The sequence below is a fragment of the Heptranchias perlo genome, chromosome 36 (assembly GCF_035084215.1).
Source record: "Heptranchias perlo isolate sHepPer1 chromosome 36, sHepPer1.hap1, whole genome shotgun sequence".
In the NCBI taxonomy this organism is placed as follows: domain Eukaryota; kingdom Metazoa; phylum Chordata; class Chondrichthyes; order Hexanchiformes; family Hexanchidae; genus Heptranchias; species Heptranchias perlo.
Window position 1 is genome coordinate 5,392,156 of NC_090360.1, and position 23,127 is coordinate 5,415,282.

The window sequence follows — 23,127 nt, forward strand, 5'->3', positions numbered from 1 at the left end:
TGGCAGATCCATAGCCAAAGATGGCTTGTGTGGAAACATTACACTGGTGCATTGGGGGGTATTCTACTGAGACGGGGATTGAGGCAGTGTAGGGGGAACCATTTGCGTGACATGGGAGTGCATGATGGGGCAGAACCAAGGTGACATTTAACCCTGGGAATGCTTGACGTTCACACTAACTAAATTGGAACGTGTTGTTATCCTTAGCACTGACATCTACCTTAATAAGGGGGTTTGATAGAGTAGATAGGGAGAAACTGTTTCCACTGGCAGGAGGGTCGGTGACCAGAAGACACAGAATTAAGAAAATTGGCATAAGAACCGGGGGGAGATGAGACAGTTTCTTGCACGGCAAGTTGTTCTGATCTGGAATGCACTGCCTGAAAGGGCGGTGGAAGCAGATTCAATAGTAATTCTCAAAAGGGAATTGGATAAATACTTAAAAAGTTAAAATTTGCAGGGCTACGGGGAAAGACCAGGGAGATTGGGACTAATTGGATAGCTCTTTCAAAGAGCTGGCACGGGCACGATGGCCGAATGGCCTCCTTCTGTGCTGTATGATGTGAGAACAATACTTCATCAAAAACACACATTTATACAACAATAACAGACTCTGGTGATGATAATCTGACTTGTGAATGTTTACGGTGTTTGTGAAATCTCCTGGTGGTGATCGGCCACAGGTCTCCTAAAGCAGAGAGGCCGATCCTGCAAATTAGTGTCTTAATTTACCTCTGTCAGCAAGTTAATCGGAATTTGGTTAAAATCATTCAAATCTACCACCTCCTCAAGCTTCTTTGCATATGCCAATTTATTCTAATGAGTGCTAACAAATGCCAATAATTGTAACTTCCAATCTTGATGGTAAATGAGCAAAACGGAGTCCAAATGAGAATTACTTATTCTGAAAAAAGTTCATGCAGATGTTCACTTGCATTTCTGGAATGATGATGACACTCAACACCCAAAGGGAAGGATCTCACACACAAATCTTGAAATTAGAGAGTTTCTGAAATTTGTCAAAAAAAAAGCTATCAATGCTCTATTTATTACTCATTTTCCATTTCTTGAAATTATAATATTTGATTTTCATTGCACTTCCTTCCCATCCCCAGAAGCCATGGCAATTTAGTTCTGTTTGAGCTTAGATTTCTTACTCGCTAGTTTGTCCCGTTTTATGGCCCTGGAGGTTTGGAAAGGACTGCTTTTGGAGCTGATAAATCTAAAATCAGAACACCGAGATCAGTAAGTAGCCACAACTTGAGGTACATACAAATTAATAAAAATGTGGATTTAATTTTTTTTTTGTAAGTGGCCCCTAAGGTGTGCACCTGTACAGCCCACAAAGTCAAAAAGAATTGACACTCCTGCTCTGCCACATGTGGATCTGAGGCTATTTGAAGAGGAGTTTCCTTGGTAACTGTGTAGTTATCTCGCGGGGCCCATTTAAAAAAAAAGCATTAAATATCAGAAAAGTGATAAACTTCAGTGGAAGTAAAATTGGTATTTAACTGACACCCAGCCAGCTGCAGTACATTCCAGAGAGCATCCAGAAACAGCTCCCACATAATAAATGAAACATCACACCATTAAGTTGTGTTAAGACTGTTTTGCTCTTGCAAAGGCTGTTGTTCGCCCTTCGTGCTTGGAATCTTTGTGTTTTCTGGTTTTATAACATTCCTGATATGATCCCTGTGCCATATTTTTGCTGGTACAGCATCCTGCACTGATCTGTATTCTGCACCTGAAAAGCGGAAGTGCAAGTTAACGCTTCGGGATGGATCTTGACTTTGTGCGATAGCGTAAAGTGGGTGGAAGTGAACCGACAGCCCGTTTCACATCTCTCCCCGTTTGAAAAGAAAGACTTGCATTTCTAGAGTGCCATTCATGACCTCAGAATGTCCCAAAGCGCTTTAGGGCCAATGAAATACTTTTGAAGTGTGGTCACTGTTGTAATGTAGGAAACGCGGCAGCCAATTTGCGCACAGCAAGATCCCACAAACAGCAATGTGATAAATGACCAGATAACCTGTTTTTTTAGTGATGTTTGTTGGGGGATCAATATTGGCCAGGACACCGGGGAGAACTCCCCTACTCTTCTTCGAGTAGTGCCATGGGATCTTTTACATTTATCTGAGAGAGCAGGCGGGGCCTCCGACAGTGCAGCACTCCCTCGGTGCTGTACTGGGAGCGTCGGCCTAGATTATGTGCTCAAGTCCTTTAGATGGGACTTGAACCCATGACTTTCTGACTCACAGGCGAGAGTGCTACCCACTGAGCACAGCTGACACCATTGAAGTCAATAGAAATAGAAATGGGGAGAGATATAAAACGGGCTGCCGACTCGCTATCAACCACTTTACACTATCGCACAAAGTCAAAATCTACCCCTTTGTTTAATTCTGTCTTTTCTCTTTACAGCTGCTGACAGACCTGCTGTGTATTTCCAGAATTTCCGGTTTTTATTTCAGACTCATTAACTTTCCTCGTTGTTTTTTCTAACTCTATTCTTGTTATATATTGGCACACTGTATAGATCTGATGGAGAGAATTAAAATTAGCAATATTTGCAACATTCAGTGTTAAATATAAATAAATATTTTCTGATGTGTACATGACTTAATAAGCTGGAGTTGAAACCAAAATGGTGAATCATGTACGTTTTGTTAATATTATGGCAAAATAATGTACTTGCACTCTATTTAAAATGCTTGTCCATAAATCTCTCCACGACCATGTCCCGCCCTACCTCTGCCATCTCCTCCTGTACATTCCGTTCCTCCGACTTTGGCCTCTTTTGTAGCCTCCCCTCTTGCCCCACCATTGTTGCCAGTAGCTTGCGCCATCTCATTTCTACTCTCTGGAACTAAATCTTTCTCTGCCTCTCTGCCCCTCTCGTCCCACCTTCAAAAACCTTCTCAAAACCTCTCTCTTCTACCAAACTTTGAGTCCACCCTCTTGATCTCTTCCATCCTGGATGGACATCCATTCCCTTAACCATGTTTGTGAAGCACCGTACAGCACCTCTTTCTGCGAAAGGTGCAAGTTGTTCTTGATTGAACATTGGTTCTTGCTAAATCTATACTTTTTTGAGACTGAAAGTTACCGTTGACAGTATTATCTGAGATTCCTCTGTGTACTATTTTAGGTCTCAGCTGTGACTCAGTGGGTAGCAATCTCACCTCTGAATCAGAAGGTTGTGGGTTCGAATCCCACTCTACAGACTTGAACATCAAATCTAGATCTATTCAATTCAATTTCACAACTTGCCATGGGGGTTTAGGGGGAGGGGAGGAATTGGTCTCACAACCTCTGGGTACCATAACCACTAGGCTGCTATACCTCCAATAGTATGATAGCAGTCTCTTAAAAGCCTGTGTTAACAATTAAGTTTATGAAGGGGTAAAATTTTATATCTCAAATATGGAATATATGCAAATGTGGATTACGTTAGTGTGTAATGGTCATGGAGAATATATGTAAATGTGGATCATACAGACTGCATAATGATAATGGTGATCAAATGTGAATGAGGACTGTACCCAATGTGTATATGTACGTGGACGATATGTTGATGAGGACTCAGCAACACACATTGTTTGATCCTCATTCCAACCTTCGCCTCCAAAAATAAAAGCGACTTTGCTCGGTTTTCCATCCTCTGCACCTCTGATCACAGGGAGATTGCCCAAGTCATTGTCCTAACAGTTGACAGCACAGGATAGGAACAGTTTATCTGCCTGTCCCCCTGGGTCAAGGTCAGTGTGTGGCATGAGAAGATAATCGAGGGACGCAACAGAAAATAATTAAACCTTAGCCTGCTGTTAACAAGATGAAATAAAGTCAGGTAAATAGATATTACAATAGATAGTCTATGAAATAATATGTTTCAAGATCTCAACATTCAACATTTGCCTGAGGAAGGAGAAAATCTCCGAAAGCTTGTGAATTTAAAATAAAATTGCTGGACTATAACTTGGTGTTGTAAAATTGTTTACAATTGTCAACCCCAGTCCATCACCGGCATCTCCACATTATGAAATAATATGCAAGTGAAAGTAGAAAGCGGGAGTTGTGAAGAGAGAAGGGGATAAAAAGTGGAGCAAAAGGAAAGATTTTAAATAATTTACTTTGCTAGAATACAGTGATGAAGCTACCTCTAATGACTGTGAAGCTTATACCAGTACTATCAGTGAGGCAACAGAAATCTTCTTGCCCCAGCAGTCAGAAAGAGGCCATCAGCAGGAGAGAGAGAGACTGAGACAGTATCAGAGGATGAATAAGAGCAGCTGGTGAGACAGATAGTATCAGAGGATGAATTAGAGCAGCCAGCGTTTGCATTGATGGCAGCACAGATTGAGGCAGAAACATTGCTAAGGAGGCAAAATTAAGCCCGTTTGGAGTAAAACAATATTATGCAATGTGGCCATTCACACCTTGCCGTGGTAGCGTGGGTGTGTGCATGGACACTGCTCCCCAATATTGCTTCTCTCGGCCCTGTTCCTATGGGAGGCACCAAACACCTCCCCCACAAGGAGGGAAGGGGAAATTGTATGTGGAATTGCTCTTGCGCATATTCTAGTAACCGGAGATAGAACAGGACCAGCCAGGGCTGCTTGGCCACCTTCTCAGCAGAGCATAATCACAGAAATGGAGAAAAGAGCAGTGCCTGAGTTGGGGGTGCAGCACATTGTAGCAATGTGATGATACAATGAAAGATCATTTTCCCCCACACCCCACTGAGTTCCCAATCTCTGCTGCGGCAAGCTGAGGCCACTCGCCCTCAGACCAGAAAGGAACAATTGGAGGGATAGTCATCTCCCAGACTGCTATTTCACACCTTAGAATGCATTGGTAGAGGGGTGGAAGCAGTTTACTCACTTGCCGTCCTCGGGAGCCATGATGTGGAGATGCCGGTGATGGACTGGGGTGGACAAATGTAAGGAGTCTTACAACACCAGGTTATAGTCCCAACAGTTTTATTTGAAAATCACAAGCTTTCGGAGGCTTTCTCCTTCGTCAGGTGAGTCACACTCACCTGACGAAGGAGAAAGCCTCCGAAAGCTTGTGATTTTCAAATAAAACTGTTGGACTATAACCTGGTGGTGTAAGATTCCTTACATTTGTCCTAGGGAGAGCAGGGTACAGTGACTTGAGCATATAATCTCGGCTGACGCTTCAGTGCAGTATTGAGGGAGTGCTGTCCTGGCGTAGGTTTTGGATGAGACGTTAAACCGAGGCCCCATCCTTCTGGTGTCTTGGCCAGCCTTTACCCCTCAACCATCACCACTGAAACAGATTATCTGGTCATTTATCTCATTGATGTTTGTGAGACCTTGCTTTGCACAGATTGGCTACGCTTTAAAAGTATTTAAGTAGCTGTGAAGTACTTTGGGACATCCTGAGGACATGAAAGGCACTTTATAAATGCGAGTTGTTTCTTTCCAGGCAGGGGAGAAAGAAAAGAATCCATACTTTTTAGGGAATAACTTTAATTGAACTGACTGATTAAAAAATAGAGATGTGATGTGCGCCCCCAGTTGCTTGTTGATAGTTGGACCTAGATGTGTATCAATTTAACGAAGCAAAATGGAGTTGAAAGTGATGAGCACATTTTATACATTACAGAACTAAACAATAAGCCGGCCTCGGTAGGCTCCGTATTGTCGTTCCTTCCAACCTCAAAACATTCTTTTGTTAAATTTTGACTGTTGGGAAAAAAAATTATAAATTGTTGGGGCTAATTGCATAGTATCATAGTAGGTACAGCACAGGAGGAGGCCATTTGGCCCATCGTGCCTGTGCCAGCTCTTTGAACAAGCAGGTGCAATTTGAATTACATAATGGAATTGAGCTTAAAAATTGTTCAAAGCACATTTGAGTTTTTGGATGGTTTATAAAAGTGATTCCTTTCTTTGCTCAATTTCTCAAATAACTCATGGACTGTGAGGGAGATTTGCTGCAATAGAGAATCAGTTGAGAGGAAACGGTTTGGAGAATTAAGCTTTAAATAAAACGTGTCGAAGCGAGGAAAGAATGACCAATTAATGTTTCAATCCATGAATGGATTCTGGAACATTTGGCAGTGTGGTTCCAACAGACAAGCGAGGGACCTTAAACATCATTCATTCTGATCAAGAATAATAGAAGCAGAGAAACAATTTTTTTTTTTAAAAAACAACAATTGAGAGGAAACGTGCAGGTTGGTGAGGTGTTAAAATAATGCATTTGTCTTGGGTCTGGGAAAAGAAAGAAAGACTTGCATTTATATAGCGCCTTTCATGTCCTCAGTTCGTCCCAAAGCGCTTCTCAGCCAATGAAGTGTAGTCACTGTTATAATGTAGGAAACACAGCAGCCAATTTGAGCACAGCAAGATCCCACAAACAGCAAGGCGATAATGACCAGATAATCTGTTTTGAGGTGTTGCTTGAGGGATACCGGGGAGAACTCCCCTGCTCTTCTTCGAAATAGTGCCATGGGATCTTTTGTGTCCACCTGAGAGGGCAGACGGGGCCTCAGTTTAACATCTCATCCGAAAGATGGCACCTCCGATAGTGCGGCACTCCCTCAGTACTGCACTGAAGTGTCAGCCTAGACTTTGTGCTCAAATCCCACTCCAGGGATTCTTGAACCCACAACCTTCTGACTCAGAGGCGAGAGTGCTGCCATGTGCACTACAGTTTGAACTGTGAGAGTGTTTTATTAAAACAGAATATTGAGCATAACTAGCAATTCAGGAGTGGGAAGTTGGCAGAGAATCTTCAGTTTTCAGGCCTTTAATGGAATAGTGAACTTCAGACTACTGTTGAAATTCAGTAGTGGTGCTTTTAGGCAAGCATGTCCTTGCACTTTCTTTACAGCAGAGCAGTTTCTTTATGTACTGATGACTATACTTGCGATCCACGTACAACCATTGAATTTTCTAAAGTGGATAGAGGTTGAAAAACTATATTTGCAGTTCACTCATGCCCATTGCCTGTCTTTTAACTCCAAATTTTATGACTTTTTTATAAAATGAAATATTGAATTTGATTCGTGTGTACGTGTAATATTAGAGCTCCATCTAGAGGCTCAACAAAATCCATCAAAAATTATTAAATGCTCTCTACAACTTTTTTAAAAAAATTATTCAGAAAAATCAGGCATTTGAAACTGTGTAAAAATAGTTTACGGTGCTCAGCCTCTTGGTCTTCTATTGACAGGCAGTCTTTTTAGGCTTCTTGGGCTTGCTTTCTTTCTCTCTTTTTCTCTTTCTTTCACTTGCTCACTCTTTCCATCTGTCTTTCTTTCGTCGCCCTTAGAGGACTGTGTGAAATGAAAGTTGGGAGCTTGTGATGCACTGGCTTAAGCACCAGCCTTGTACAGGAGACGGTGCCTTTAACTGTTGCTGGTATTTGGCTCTATCGCTCAGCATTACTTCCATTAGTGGTCGTTGGGAAACGAGGGCAACGTTCAACCCGAAAAAAAAATTAGGAGGGGCAACAACAGACAAAACAGGGATACTAATTGCTGTCACAGAGAGGCAGTTGCTGATAATAATGGCCTGTAAATAGATGCTTGATGATGCACAGAGATTATTTCAGTCCAGCAGTGAAAAGGCATTTTTTAAAAAAAAGCTACGAAACAGCTTAGTAAGGCAGTGAGAAAGGATAGGAAAAATGCACACGCGCACACATACCCCCACACGCACGTGGACATACATGTATACATACACGGGCACGTGCTCACACTCATACAAAAAGAAAAAAGTATACAAAATGGAGGGAATGAATTGGAAGTTGAATTAGGATCAACAGGCTAGAAAGTGGGGGAGAGGGCTGCTCAGAGCATATAATAAACTTGGACTTTAGAAGGCACTTCATAATATTTCGAATCTGAGAGAGAGATTCTTAAAATAAACATACTTCACAAACACCTTAAAAAGCCACAGGCAGATCTTTAGATAACTTTGCCAGTAGAGGGTGCTCCTGGTTGTGTTTACTGTCTTTTGAAGAGAACTCATTCAAACAATTACACTCAAAGTTAGGAGAGGCCAGAAAAATAATCATGAGAACGCAACTATGACATTGCCCAGGACATTCAAACTATAAAGTTACAGAGTGAGGAGATCACTCGACAATGTTTTTTGAAGCACATCATTAATTTCCTTGATCAGTTTTTTTTTCTTCAGATGATCAGTAATTGGTCTTCTGTTAAACATAAACTACTTAACATGCATTAAGTTCAAACAGGCCTTGCTTAAATTTGATCTTGCTTTTGTTTTGCCACATAATTCTTTAACCTCGGCTTCGCTCGTCATTGATGCAGTTTACTTGTAATGTTTTTATGTCACACTGGTTCAAAGCCCAAATTGCACCTAATGCTAACCTAAAAAAACTTTACTGAAAGATGATTGTACTACATAACTCTAAAATTTGAAACTGAAGAGAAGAAACTTCCCTCAGTGTTCTGACCAACTCTCTTTCCCTCCCTTCCCCCGGCCAAAGTTAACACCACCAAAAACAAATTAACCAGTCATTCATTTCATTACTGTTTGTGGGATCCTGCTGTGCGGAAAATGGCTGCCAAGTTTGCCTGTGCAACAGTCACTGTATTTCACAGTAACTCGTTGTATGTGAAGCACTTTGAGGTGTTTCTGAGAGACCTGAGAAGCCTGTAAAAGCAAGTCTTTTTCTCTTTTTGAACAGAGAAATGCATTGCAGCTCAACTATAATACGGGTGAGCTCGGTGTGCAAGGACCTTGACTGCAAAATATAACGCACCCATGCAGCAAGACGCTGGCCATTCTATTTTTTTTTGCTGAATCTGGCTCTCCTCTGTTTTAATAGGTGGAAGCCACTGATGCGGATGAAGGAGATAATGGGAAGGTTTGGTACAGAATCCTCTCAGGTAACATTGACTTGCTTTTGCTTCATTTACCTTACTTAGCGGAAAGCATCAGAATTTAATTGAAGGGCTGCTTAAATAAGAAACACATGTTTTCACAGAGTCTGGCCGACCGGATTCATTCCAGCTGGTTAGAAAGGTCACATCAATTTAGATAGCTTTCAGTTAAAGGCTTTCTTTCAGTGGCACAGTTCCGCTTTTGAATCTTCGGTACTTTGTCAGCCCTCAAGTTGTCAGCCGAGGCTCGGTGGTAGCACCCTCGCCTCTGAGTCACAAGATCGTGGGTTCAAGCCCCACTCCAGAGACTTGAACACATAATCCGGCTGACACTTCAATGCAGCAGTGAGGTGCCGTCTCTCGGATGAGACTTTTAAACCGAGGTCCTGTCTGCCCTCAGATGGATGTAAAAGACCCCACGGCACCATTCGAAGAAAAGTAGGAGATTCTTGCGGTGTCTTGGCCAATATTCATCGCTTAACCAACATCACTAAATAAAACATTATCCGGTCATTTATCTCATGGCTGTTTGTCGAACCTTGCTGTGCACAGGTTGGCTGCTGCGTTTTCCCTACATTACAACAGTCACTACACTTCAAAAGTACTTAATTGGCTGCGAAGCACTTTGGGATGCCTTGAGGTTGTGAAAGGCGCTATAAAAATGCAAGTTTTTCATTCTTTGCAGACTATTGCAGCAGCGCAGTTAATGCACCGAGGTTGGAGCATGCACTTAATGAAAGAATACTGTGAACCAATGGATAATCTTCGGTGCTATATCTCCGCTCTGTTTAATTTTAGAACACTGACTATTAAAAATTGATAGTTTTGCAGGTTGGTCTGGAAATTGCAGTTAGTAATAATAACAGGTGAAGGCTCAATGCATTCCTGCATCCATCGTGATCAAAAACATAATCCATTAAAATAAGGAACACAGGAATGTCACAGAATGGGTTAAGCGATTTACTGCTGTTTATTGCTATCATTAATTTCCAGCTTGATGTGTCAACGAATGGGTACATGTTTTGACTGCTGACAATATCTTTATGTCCTCAGAGTTAAAAACGATTTAATTCTGTAATAAACTACTCCAGCTCTCTCCTCCACCCAACCGATTAGTGTGGGCACTGTTTTCTTAATTTTTTGTTTTTGTGATTCAAGCTAGCCTTCATACAGGGCCTTTAACATGGTTAATAGCCCAAGGTGCTTCACAGAGGCAGGAATGAAGACCGAGCAATTGAAGGAGGGTTAGTTGAGAAAACCAAAAGCATGGTCAACAAGATAGGACCTGAGGAGGCCTTTTAAAAAGGTAGGAGGAGGAGACGTCGCAAGGCAGAGAGGTTTTAGAAGGGGGTTCCAAAATGCAGGGCCAAAGGTGGCTGGGCTCTGCCAGCAATTGTGGATCCGAGGGGTGAGGGAATGCAGAGGAAGCCAGGGTTCTACGGGGACCTAGGGTTGGAGATGGTTGCAGAGGTAAGGTGACGTGCAGCCAAGGCGGGATCTGTAGAAGAGGATGAGCATTTTTGAATTGAATGCCACGGGGGACAGGGAGCCAGTGGAAGTCAGCGAGAACAGGGGTGATGGTGAGTGGGAGCCAATGTACAACATGAGGCGGAGCTTTGGACAAGTTTGTGTCGAGTGGAGCTCGGGAGGTGAAGTATTTAAAATATATGGGGAATTCCTATGTAAAGCACGATCTTCAAAGTAAACGTTAACATTTATCTATAAAGTCTTTTTTTGCACACATGGTGACACAACAGAATTGATTCCACTAATCGTGAGCAAAGACGACTTACAAAATTGACGCTGCTGATTCATGAGATAAATTTAGGCCCCAATCAATGATTTGAGTATTCTGACCCTCTAACGGTAAAACCAAAGATCCTATTTGCATTTTTTATGACCTTAGGTATTTGTGCTGCCACCTTTTAATGACCTGTGCATCTGTACACCAAGATCTCTCTGTTCCTCCATTCTAATCTTACCATTTAAGGTGCGTTTCCTCTTTCTGTTCTTACTTCCTAAAATACACTCCATCACAATTATTTCACATTGACCTAATCTGCCACCTATCTGCCCATCCCAATAACTTATTTACGTCTTTTATAATCTCGATCACAACTTGCCCTACCTCTCACTTCGGTGCTTTCAACAAATTCTGATATTGTTCTCTCAACTACTAAATCCAGATATTTATCTGAATGAGATTGGCCCCAAGCTATTCCTCTCTGGGACGATGGTCACCATGACCCCGATATTACCAGGGAGGCGGGTTGGCAGTGGGGGGGTCGACTGGGCACATGGGTAACCCGCCCAGTAAAATCGGTGGGATCCCCACACGATCGCGAGTAAATTGAAGCCACTTACCTTGGCTTCCGGGAAACCTGCGCAGCGGGCGGTCTGCGCACCCGCATCACAGGCTGTCAGCTGAAGGAGCGCTATTTAAAGGGGCAGTCCTCCAATGCTGCTCCTGCAGCAAACAGCCAAAATTACAGCATGGAGCAGCCCAAGGGAAAGGCTGCTCCCAGGTTTAATAATGCCTCACTCTAGGTCTTACTGGATGGGGTGAGGAGGAGGAGAGAGATTTTCTACCCGGCGGACGGGAGGAAGTGGCCTGCCTCTGCCACCAAGAAGGCCTGGCTCGAGGTGGCAGAGGAGGTCACCAGCACCAGCAACATCTCCCGCACATGGATCCAGTGCAGGAAGCGCTTCAATGGCGTAACTAGGTCAGCCAAAGTGAGCACACTTACTCATTCTCCCACACTCCGTCTTCCACATCACCGCCCCCACCCCACAGCTCCTTCTGCACTGCCAACACAACTCTATCACATCACTCCTCACACACACTCAAACCTCATCCTCAACTTACCTGCACTTACTCACCTCCCCAGTACTCATCCCGCCACTACCACTCAACCCAGTCTTCATACAATGTCATGGCTCTGTCTCATACTCACCCTCTGATGCATCTCTTTCATGGTCAGCCTCACCCAACCTGCCACAGGGGATGCATCACGTATCAGTAGTAGGAAGCGTAAGGCAAAGTTTCGTGAGCCCAAAGGGGATGCACAAGGGTGTTTGATGGTTTGTCATATTTTTTATTTATATTTGATTTTGGTTCAACTCACATTAAATATTATATTGTCACCACTACTGCCACGTCTTGGCCGTTCTTGACTGGCTTGTGCAGTAAGTTCATGAGGTTCTCCATGAACACCCACACTTGATGCCATCCATTGGGTCACCCTACAGTGGGTGCATGTGTAGTTGCACGACTATTTTGTGCAGGTGCCTGTGGCGCAGCTCTGTGTTGTGGAGCTGCACGTGGCGGAGGTGGACGGCGTGCCTGGCGAGGCTGGTGATGTTGCTCGTCCTCGGATGAAGTGATGAATGCAGCCATGGCGCTCCCCCCCCCCATCCTGACAGTGTGAGTTTGAGGGGGTCCGCAAAGTAGGTAAATGTGTTTGCACGGCAGAGTTTAGGGTATAAATTAATAATTTTGAGTGGAAAGACAAAGGTGTTGCAGCCAAAACTTTGTCTGAAGTGACAGAGTGCCCTGCTGCAATAAATGAGGTTTTCCCCCCAACTGTCAAAAAATCCTTTGCATCTCCCACTGGCTGCTGGCTGAAACACGTCTGCTCCAACAGGGAGTGTTTCCCACAGCACGGGAAACACGCTGAGGATCCATGAAAATTGCACCCCTGCCAAAATCTCCACTCAATGATGTCTGTCGAAGTACCTCAACTAGCTAAGTAAGTATTTAAATTGTCATCCCGCCGGCTTTAATTGCCGGAGGGAGTCCCTCGTGCGGGGGCTGCGCGCGCACCCCAACGCGTCACTGGGGAACCCGGAAGTGGGCGGGTTGGAGCCGGGCTCCGGACCCACTCCGGGATTCCCCGATTTAACGAGCCCCGCCCCCAACGCACCCATCCTAAAATCGACCCCCATATCTTTTCAGTCATAGTATGATACAGCACAGGAGCAGGTCATTCGGCCCATCGAAATACTTCCTTTTACTCCTACCCTTTAGCTTTCTGCTCCCCAAACACTCCCCTGCCTCAGTTAAAATAGCAGACAGAGGAATTTCGTGTAAAAGCATTCAGTGTGTAGCTGCCAATATTGGCAACAGCCATTTCTAGCCTAACAAGACCAGTACAGACTGATTTTCATAAGATTTGCTCACTAGAACAGTGACTACAATTAGAAACTCTTCGAAATGAATGGAGTGTTTTGTCCCCACTGTGATACAGAACAGATTTTTTTTGGACAATGGTACTGACGACAACTTACCCATTTGACGATGCTCGATGGATGACTGGTGCAGTAAATGGGTCTGTCAGCAAGACCCACGGTTACATTGATGAGAAAGGAACAAGTTGCTGCTGGTTTAGAAAATTCTATGCATGAAAGTCAGCCTTTTATCTTTCCCAAAGGTACTTCCTGCCAGCTGTTTTCAATGACATTTGTACCTTACAAAAAATGTTGTTTATCTATTTCTTCCCAGAATTGTGGTGCATCATAGCTGGAAGGCTGTGCTTGTGTTGCTGGTTTGTCATTTTAACTCTTTGTCCTGTTTTCCACAGTCGTCTCTGTTTTAAAGATTCCTCAGAGAGTTATTGGAACAGAGGATGCTTTACAACAGAGGGTATTTGAGGCAGAGACATTAAGGGAAAATTGGATTATTATTTGCTGCAGAGCAAGATACTGGGCTATGGCTAGAGAGCAGGGCAGTGGGATTAGTTTTGAGTTGCTCTAACAGAGAGCCAGCATTGGCGTGATGGGCCAAATGGCCTCCTTCTGTAAACTTCTTCAGTTCTATAATACTGCTTCAGAAATGTACACAGTGACTTTAGTGGCAAATTGTAAGTAATGCCTGAAACAAAAGAGAAAAATAGAGAACACGGAAGATTTCTTCTGTAATAGGCATGAGTTAATACTCTATTTTCCCGAGAGATGACTGATAGGTAAAGGCTTTGCTTAACAGCAAAGTACTCTTCTGAGAACTGCAGTGTACACTGTAGAGCTGGCGCAGGCTACATCCTGTAAAATGTTATCTCCCGTCTAATGAATCTACTTCGCGGGAAGTCAATAAGAAAAGAAGTTATCACTCAATAGTTTACGGAAAGTTGGTCAAGGAGATGTATTTTTAGCTTCAGCACCAGCCGCTCAATTTACTTTGTTTTTTTTTAGGAAATCCCATTAATAACTTCCAGATGGATCAAGCTACTGGACTCATCTCAAGAGGTTCCCGCCCCTTGGACAGAGAGAGCAGTACTACCCACGTGTTGGAGGTGGAGGCCTACAACAGTGACTTTGGAAGGATGAGGAGTTCTGCCAGAGTAAGAGCAAACATTCACTCTGTACACAGACTCAAGTTATCATCAGACGATCTCCATGCAATGCTATTGGGTCTTCTCTCTGTGCTTCCATCTGTGTAGCCCTAGGACAGGGTTAGGATCATATATAGTCATCACTTGTACCACCCATGGCGATGTAAGCTGGGTTATACTGGTGCTGTTCTAACCCGGATCCCATGTGAGCCAGGTCACAGTGTTTACACCACTAAATCTGGCTCACTTGTGGTAATGCCAGTGTTGTAGATACGTTTTTTGGTCGATCTACGTTCAGCATAAGGGAAGTCGATCGGACAGTTTTGATTTAACCATAGAATCATAGAAAATTACAGCACAGAAGGAGGCCATTTGGCCCACCGTGTCCGTGCCGGCCGAAAAACAACTATCCAGTTTAATCCAGCTCTTGGTCCGTAGCCCTGGAAGGTCGCGACACTTCACGTGCACATCCAAGAGAAGTGTGAGGTAATGCATTCGGGGAGGGCAAACAAGGCAAGGGAGTACACAATAAATGGGAGGATACTGAGAGGTGTAGAGGAACAAAGGGACCTTGGAGTGCATGTCCATAGATCCCTGAAGGTAGCAGGACAGATAGATAAGGTGGTTAAAAAGGCACCTTTCCTTTATTAGCCAAGGCATAGAATATAAGAGCAGGGAGATTATGCTTGAACTGTATAAAACACACTAGTTAGGCCACAGCATGAGTATTGTGTACAGTTCTGGTCAGCACGTTACAGGAAAGATGTGATTGCACTAGAGAGGGTACAGAGGAGATTTACGAGGCTGGAGGCTTTTAGCTGTGAGAAAAGATTGGATAGGCTGGGGTTGTTTTCTTTGGAATAAAGGAGGCTGAAGGGAAATTTAATTGAGGTATATAAAATTATCACAGGACTAGATAGAGTGGATAGGAAGGACCTATTTCCCTTAGGAGAGGGGTCAGCGACCAGGGGGCATAGATTTAAAATAATTGGTGGAAGGATTAGAGGGGAGCTGAGGAGAATTTTTTTCTGGTGGGGGGTCTGGAACTCACTGCCTGAAAGGGTGGTAGAGTTAGAAACTCTCAACTCATTTAAAAATTACTTGGATGTGCCCTTGAAGTGCCATAACCTACAGGGCTACGGACTAAGTGCTGGAAAGTGGGATTAAGCTGGATAGTTGTTTTTCAGCCAGCATGAATAGGCTGAATGGCCTCCTTCTGTGCCGTAACTTTCTATGATTCTAGGAAACACAGCCAATTTGCACACAGCAAGCTCCCACAAATGCCATTGAGATAAATGACCAGATCATCTGTTTTAATAATGTTAGTTGAGGGATAAGTATTGGCCAGGACACTAGGGAGAACTCCCCTGCTCTTCTAAGAAATAGTGTCATGAGATCTTATGTCTATCTGAGAGGGGGGATAGGGGCTCAGTTTAACATCTCATCTGAATGCAGCACTCCCTCAGTATTGCACTGGAGTGTCAGCCTAGATTTTGTGCTCAAGTCTCTGGAGTGGGACTTGAACCCACAACCTTCTGACTCAGAGGCAAGAGTGCTGCTAACTGAGCCACAGCTCACACTGTGGCTACTCTCTCCACATCCCTGGTATCATTCTAGTAAATCTCCTCTGCAATCCTTTCCAAGGAAATAAACTATTAATTTTACTCCTCATCTTGGCTGTGGCGTGATCTTTTAAGAATAAACGGATTCTTGATAATTCAGCCATTTCGCTCTTCTTACGTTTTCATGTCCTTGATTTAACCTTTTCTTGTCCAGGTTATCGTTTACGTGGAGGATGTGAACGATGTGACACCAGTTTTTACCCAGCAGCAGTATAACCGTCTTGGGCTCAGGGAAACCGCAGGGATCGGCACCTCGGTCATTGTAGTCAAAGGAACCGACAGAGATACAGGTAATGTTCCTGTTCCAAACTTGTTCTAGGGATCTTTCAATCCCAGGTTGAATGAAAAGAAATAACTTTATTCAGGTTTTAAAGCAACATGATATACAGGTGCACTCAGCCTTGGCAAGCAAACAGGACTCCATCTTACAGCATGTTCTATCAGGAACAGCCCACATCAAAATGGTTGGCTAATTGGTACATTGTGAGATATTGGTTGTTACAGGATTATCCCGAGCTTACGTATTCAAACTGCCAGAGGTTGCAGTCTCATGTTTCACTATTTGAAGGGGCTGCTTCTTAAATGCGGGTTCAGGGATAATGTCAGAAAGCATTTCTTCACCCTGAGGGTAGTGGAAATCTGGAACTCTGTCCCCCAAAAAGCTGTTGAGGCCGGAGGTCAACTGAAAATTTCAGAGATTGACAGATTTTTGTTAGGCAAGGGTATTAAGGGTTACGGAACCAAGGCGGGGTAGATGGGGTAAAGATACAGGCCAGCTATTGTCTTATTGAATGGCGGAACAGGCTCGAGGGGCTGAATGGCCTACTCCTGTTCCTATGGTTGCACCTTTCCCAAACTATGGTCTCCTGGGATGCAGGGTATGCAGGCTGGATCTACTCCTGGTGGATCTACTCCTGGGCTTGGTTAAATTAACCATACAAAAATCCAGAATGAGAGGGGATTGTCGGCAGGGTCTCTCCGAGTGCTTGCCCATGTTTAGACCGCTACTGTACACGCAGGTGACCTTGAATTTTGAGTGCACAATGTCCATTGGCTCACTAGAAGCTTTCCATGACCTGTGGAGGCCTCACTGGATTGGATGTGTTATTGATCCAAATGTTACAGTTGTCTTACTTGGAATACGGAACACTTGTAGGTAAAGAAAGACAGAGCTTGCATTTATATAGAGCCTTTCACGACCTTGGGATGCCCCAAAGCACTTTTCAACCAATTAAGTATTTTTGAGGTGTGGCCACTGTTGTAATGTAGGAAATGCGGCAGTCAATTTGTGCACAGCAAGGTCCCACAAACAGCAATGAGATAATAACCGGTACTGTGGTGATATTGAAGCTCACCACCCAATGTCACTCTGTACAAAACAGGATGCTTACAAAAGCAATTAAGATCGAGAGATCTTCAGACAATATCTGCATAAATGACAAACAGCTCCAGTCACATGGCTTCCTGTCACCCACTTGTTTTATAACCACCAAAATAAATGACAGTACTTTGCTCCTGCATCTCATCTGATCATCATCTTGTACCGTTGATACAAGCAGTAATCACTGACACAAAGAAAACTGATTGAGGGAGAAACAACATCGGAGAAGGAGAATTGAAGATAATAGAGTTCAAAGAACTAAAGAAATTTTAAAAAGAAAGAACTTGCATTTCGTGACCTCAGGACATTCCAAAGCACTTTACAGCCAATGTAGTCACTTCTTTTGAAGCGTGGTCACTGTTGTGATGTAGGAAACGCAGCAGCCAATTTGCGCACAGCAAGATCCCACAAACCGCAATGTGGTAATGGTCAGATAATCTGTTTTAGTGATGTTGATTGAGGGATAAATATTGGCCCCAGGACACTGGGGAGAACTCCCCCTGCTCTTCTTCGGAATAGTGCTGTGGGATCTTCTACGTCCATCTGAAAGGGCAGATGGGACCAGAAGGAGGTAATTCAGCCCATCATGCCAGTGCAAGCTCGTCAGAGGAAATGTTTACTCTAATCCCATTTCCCTGCCCTTTGCCTGCACCGTTTTATATTCTTTCCTTTCACATAATTATCCTATTCAACAATAACAGCATTTATATAGTGCCTTCAATGCAGAAAAATGTCCCATTTATACATGATCTAATTCCTGCCTCAGTAGTACTTGTGAGGAGCATTCCATGTTCAAATAACCTTTTGTGTGAAAACATTTGTTCGAACTTCCTCTTTCAATCTCCTAGTGTTAATCCTGAGTCCATGCCCCCTTGTTTTTGATTTGTTAACCAGTGGAAACAATCTTTCACTAATCTTACCCAATTTCTCACAACCTTGCTCTCTTAAAACCGTCCATAATCTTGAAAACCTGTATTTAGTTTCCCCCCTTAACCTTCTCCGATGCATTGAAAAGAGCCTCAATTTTTCAAATCTTAAGAATTACAGTGGCTTTTTTAGTGAGGTGGGTGGAAGGCCTTAGGAGGTCAACACATGATGGTTGTGACGATGGGATTCCTTGAAAGGATTATTATTCATGGCTTCTGAATGGTGTTGGATTGATGTCTAAATCCTACTCTGGGTTTTAAGTGCTTATCTGCTGAAGTATTACGGATAAGTTACCCGGTGCAATTTTTTAAATCTTCTGTATTTATTTCCCAGGCGATGGAGGCATATTAGCCTACATGATCTTGAGTGGCTCAGAGAGGAAGTTTGCCATTGATGAGAGCACAGGCCTGATCACGACAGTAGACAACCTTGATTATGAAACCAGGACCAGCTATCTCATGAATGTATCTGCCACGGATCAAGCCCCACCTTACAACAGGGGTTACTGCACCGTCTACATCACCTTGTTGAATGAGTTGGATGAACCTGTGCAGTTCACAAATGCATCGTACAACGCCACGCTACCAGAAAATGTAGCAACTGGAACAGAAGTGGTTCAAATCCAAGCCCGATCTGCCGATAACATGAACCTGATCACCTACAGGTTCGACCCCGACACCTCTGCCCAGACCTTGTCCTTGTTTCAAATAAACAGAGTCACCGTAAGTATATCGCAGCTATGTTTCATACTGTACTAGTTCGTGGTGTCTAAAGTTCAGATTATTCGTTGTATTGTCTGTCGCCGGGGGCAATTGGAAAGCAGTTTTTGCAATGTGAAATTCAAGGTTTCGTTCTCTCTGTGGGCAAATGACATCAAGTGTAGCTTTTCATCTTCACCATTTGGGCATTGAGTATTGCCTGGGCCGAGCACAGAGAGGGAAGGAGACGATCGCACGCCCCTTCTGGAACTCGCTCGATTTCCCTTCCATTATTTTAATGGAATGAGAAACAGGTGGGTTATGTTACTGGCGTGCAATCCTCCCGCCAGATTTTCTTATCTACGCTCTGCCCGGATGAAATTTTTATCGTAAAATCATCATGGAGCACAGAAGGAGGCCATTCGGCCCATCATGCCTGTGCCGGCTCTCTGAAAGAGCTATCCAATTATCCCCACTCCGCTGCTCTCTCCCTATAGCCCTGCAAATTTTCCCTTTTCAAGTATTTATCCAATTCCCTTTTGAAAGTCACTATTGAATCTGCTTCCACCGCCCTTTCAGGCAGCGCATTCCAGATCATAGCAACTCGCTGTATAAAAAAATTCCCCTCCTCTCGCACCAACCCTTCAGCCTGGAAACAGTTTCTCCATATCTACTCTATCAAACCCGTCATTATTTTGACCACCTCTGTTAAATCTCCCCCAGAGGAGAACAACGCCAGAATTTTTTTTTTCAATTAAATATTAATTTGCAAGTGTCTATCCAATTCCCTTTTAAAATCTATCTTCGGATAGCTCAGAAATCTATATCACAGTTCTCAATCAGATTGTTTCAGGTTTGAAATCAGTGCTGCAGGAAGGAGGACTGCTTTTCATAGCAATAAGATCAGTAATACATTCTGTCTTCTTCCCCTTTGGCTATTACAGGGTGTAATAACTGTCAGAGGGCAGGTAGATCGGGAGAAGGGAGATTACTATCTGATCACCGTCATAGCAGATGATGGGGGGCCCAGGAAAGATTCCACAGTGGTAAGAATAAATGTTTTATTCCCAACAAGATGTCACTGTGTGTAATTTATATTCTAACTAAAAGTACACTCAGATTTTATTGATGAACTAATGGTGTCAGTGAGACCTGTAATTAACGTTCTGACTGGAGACCATGAGAACAAAGGGGACGCCACCATTGTTTTGGAGAAGAACAAGCGGCACAACAGGATTTTGATGAGCCAGTTGGGCCGTATTGCACCCGTTTATCAGACGTTAAGCGACCGACTAAGTCCGATATCGAAGCATATAAAATTCCAACAGGACTAGACAGACTAGATGCAGGGAGGATGTTCCCGATGGCTGGGGAGTCCAGAACCCAGGGGTCACAGTCTCAGGATACGGGGTATGCCATTTAGAACCGAGATGAGGAGAAATTTCTTCACTCAGAGGGTGGTGAACCTGTGGAATTCTCTACCACAGAAGGCAGTGGAGGCCAAGTCATTAGATGTATTCAAGAAGGAGATAGTTATATTTCTTAATGCTAAAGGGATCAAGGGATATGGGGAAAAAGCGGGAACAGGGTACTGAGTTAGACGATGAGCCATGATCATTTTGAATGGCGGAGCAGGCCCGAAGGGCCGAATGGCCTACTCTTGCTCCTATTTTCTATGTTTTATGTTTCCCCAAAATGGCGGACAGGGTGCACACACACTTCCAACTGGAGTTCTGCTCCAAACCCCACATTTAACCCCTCCCCCCCCATCGCTGCCGCTCCCCACCCCCGATCTTTCCCACCCCAACCCCCACTCCTCTTCCCACCCCAACCCCCCTCCCCGGCTGCAATATAACGAGGCCTGAGGGCCTCGGGCTTCACCATTCAGGCGCAGGGTATGAACCCTGTGCCCCTCCCCGCCCGCCCTAAAGTTGGCACGCCCGAATTTCTGGGCCATGGTATTTTTTATAACGCAGGTGATGTAATGTGTGTCTTTCATCGCAACTTTTCAAAAGGAACAATGCAGGCTGCAAAATGCATTGAAAAAAATCGAAGCACTTAATTACAGACGCACAGATTTTGCAAAGTTGAGGTTCTTCAGTGTTGCTGTTATAAAATGGTTGATGTTGTGGCATGTTTGACTAATAAATCTTTTCTTTTGTTTCTCTCTTATCGTGGATGGGCAGAAGGTAAATTACGGGTATCGCTTGGTGTTGTGTGCGCTAACGTGTACTGTCTTATTGGAACCACGCATGTTGCATGATAACGGGTCATGTAACAGGCAGAAAGTTGTCAATCTTTTTGTTTTAAAACGCACTGTACCATAGACGCTGCACATAAAGCGAAACGCACTGAGTGAGCAGCTGCAGATTCACAGGCCAACATGCCGCCATCACCGGGGAATTTATGAGATCGGATCCAGAATCCTTTTCCAAAAAAGCGTAAAGAACTTACTGAAATGTATCAGTAAACTTAGAATGATAGAAGAACCAAAAAAAATCGTACAGCACAGAAGGAGGCCATTCGGCCCGTCGTGCCTGTGCCTGCTCTTTGAAAGAACTGTCTAATTTAGTCCCGCACTCCATTTTTTTCCCCCATAACCCTGCAAATTGGTCCTCTTCAAGAACATGTCCAATTGCCTTTTGAAAGTTCCTGTGGAATCTGCTTCCACCGCCCTTTCAGGGAGTGCGTTCCAGATCTTAACCCTCTGTGTGAAATAATTTCTCCTCATTTTCCCTCTAGTTCTTTTGCCAATTATTTTAAATCTATATAACCTCTGGTTACCGACCCACTTGCCAGAGGAAACAGTTTCTCCCTATTTGCTCTATCAAAACCCCTCATTATAAAATATTTGTGTCTCTTTGGAAAGAGACATTTAGTTCTCTGGTGTTATATCAAATCAAGAATTGGTGGGGCTTAATGAATGTTGCAATCAAATGTTGGTCCCTGTGTGTGAGATAAGATTGAGATTGTCTCCCCGTTGTGGACCTGTTGTTTAGGACTCTCGTAGGATACTTACTTAAATATTTGAATTAACATTTTGAATACTTCTGCCGCATGCCCGTGACGCTTACAAAGGAGCCCGATCCAATATGGCGGGCAGCGCACTTCCAGCCAGGGTCGTGCTCCCGGGATATTGGACGCATTTCTAGGCCAGTGATTCCAGCAAAGCCAGGACACTATATCAAACATTGAAAGATAAGGAAAATGAATCACTGGTCGCCGAAAATAATCCAAATGTACTGAACTGGAATTTGTAACTGCAAGGCAGTATTATAAAGAACGTATAAACGATCCACAAATATCAATAGCCCACACATTCAGCTATCTCCCAGAAGCACAAAGGGCCCTGGAGCGAGCAGGACTAAGCCTTCAAGTCAACTACAGTATTTAAAAAAAGAATGACTCTAAGCACGGATAAACCTTGGAAGCCCAAGTACGTTCACCATCCGTGAAAGGAAATGAGAAGAGACTCAATAATATAAAAGCTTCTCTTATATTGAGCTAATGCCTCTGGCCCCTGACGCAGGCATCTGGCAGCCACATCGGAACCAAAGGTGGCATGAGGAAAAACCTTTTTACACAGTGGGCGGCTAGGATCTGGAATGCACTGCCCGAGGGGGTGGTGGAGGCAGATGCAATCGTGGCCTTCAAAAGGGAACTGGATAAGTACTTGAAAGGAAAAAATTTGCAGGGCCAAGGGGAAAGGGCGGGGGAGTGGGACTCGCTGGATTGCTCTTGCATAGAGCCAGCACGGACTCGATGGGCCTCCTTCCGTGCTGTAACCTTTCTATGATTCTATGATCAAAGTAAACTTGCCAGATGTGCTAAAATTGGAAGATCCAGGAATTTTCCCAGCTACTCTCCTGGCAAGTTTACTTTGGGGTTGCCGCTAGTTTTGTGGGAACTGCGTGTCAGGAAACGGCACTGTACAATAGGCAGCTAAAGAGATTCAAGGGAACCTCCTCGCCCGATTTGTTCCAGCAACAACTAAGAATAGAAAGACAGTTTTAATCTGTGACAGGGGATGGGGACAAGGAAAATGAGAAGTCCAAATATCCCCAATAGCAGATGGGACAAACCAAGCTGGAGCGACCAGCGGTCAGATCTAAAACCGAGGGTTAAAGAATAAAGAGCTCTCTGAACTTAACGACAGTCTGACAACTGTGGCTTCATTGGCTGAAAAATGCTTTGGGGGCTCCTGAGGTCGTGAAAGGTGTTATATAAATCTAAGTTCTTCCTTTCTTGAGAACTGGCCAGTTCTGCATCGAATGATCTAAAAGGGCCA

General features: G+C 43.8%; 2 protein-coding genes across 4 annotated transcripts in view; one reads left to right on the forward strand and one right to left on the reverse strand.

The window, feature by feature from the left end:
• LOC137304020 (uncharacterized protein C10orf105-like) overlaps window positions 1-13,254 on the reverse strand; it is a 29,594-nt gene extending 16,340 nt beyond the window's left edge. For both annotated transcript variants that reach the window (XM_067972420.1, XM_067972419.1), the window contains exon 1: window positions 13,172-13,254. In XM_067972420.1, the coding sequence (XP_067828521.1) occupies window positions 13,172-13,175 (4 nt within the window). In that variant the 5' untranslated portion in view covers window positions 13,176-13,254. The remainder of the gene's footprint in view (window positions 1-13,171) is intronic.
• Window positions 1-23,127, forward strand: part of LOC137304018 (cadherin-23-like) — a 223,347-nt gene that overhangs the window by 40,636 nt on the left and 159,584 nt on the right. For both annotated transcript variants that reach the window (XM_067972416.1, XM_067972417.1), the window contains exons 6-10: window positions 8,830-8,890; window positions 14,072-14,220; window positions 15,988-16,123; window positions 18,475-18,863; window positions 19,784-19,885. In XM_067972416.1, coding sequence (XP_067828517.1) covers window positions 8,830-8,890; window positions 14,072-14,220; window positions 15,988-16,123; window positions 18,475-18,863; window positions 19,784-19,885 — 837 coding nt within the window. The remainder of the gene's footprint in view (window positions 1-8,829; window positions 8,891-14,071; window positions 14,221-15,987; window positions 16,124-18,474; window positions 18,864-19,783; window positions 19,886-23,127) is intronic.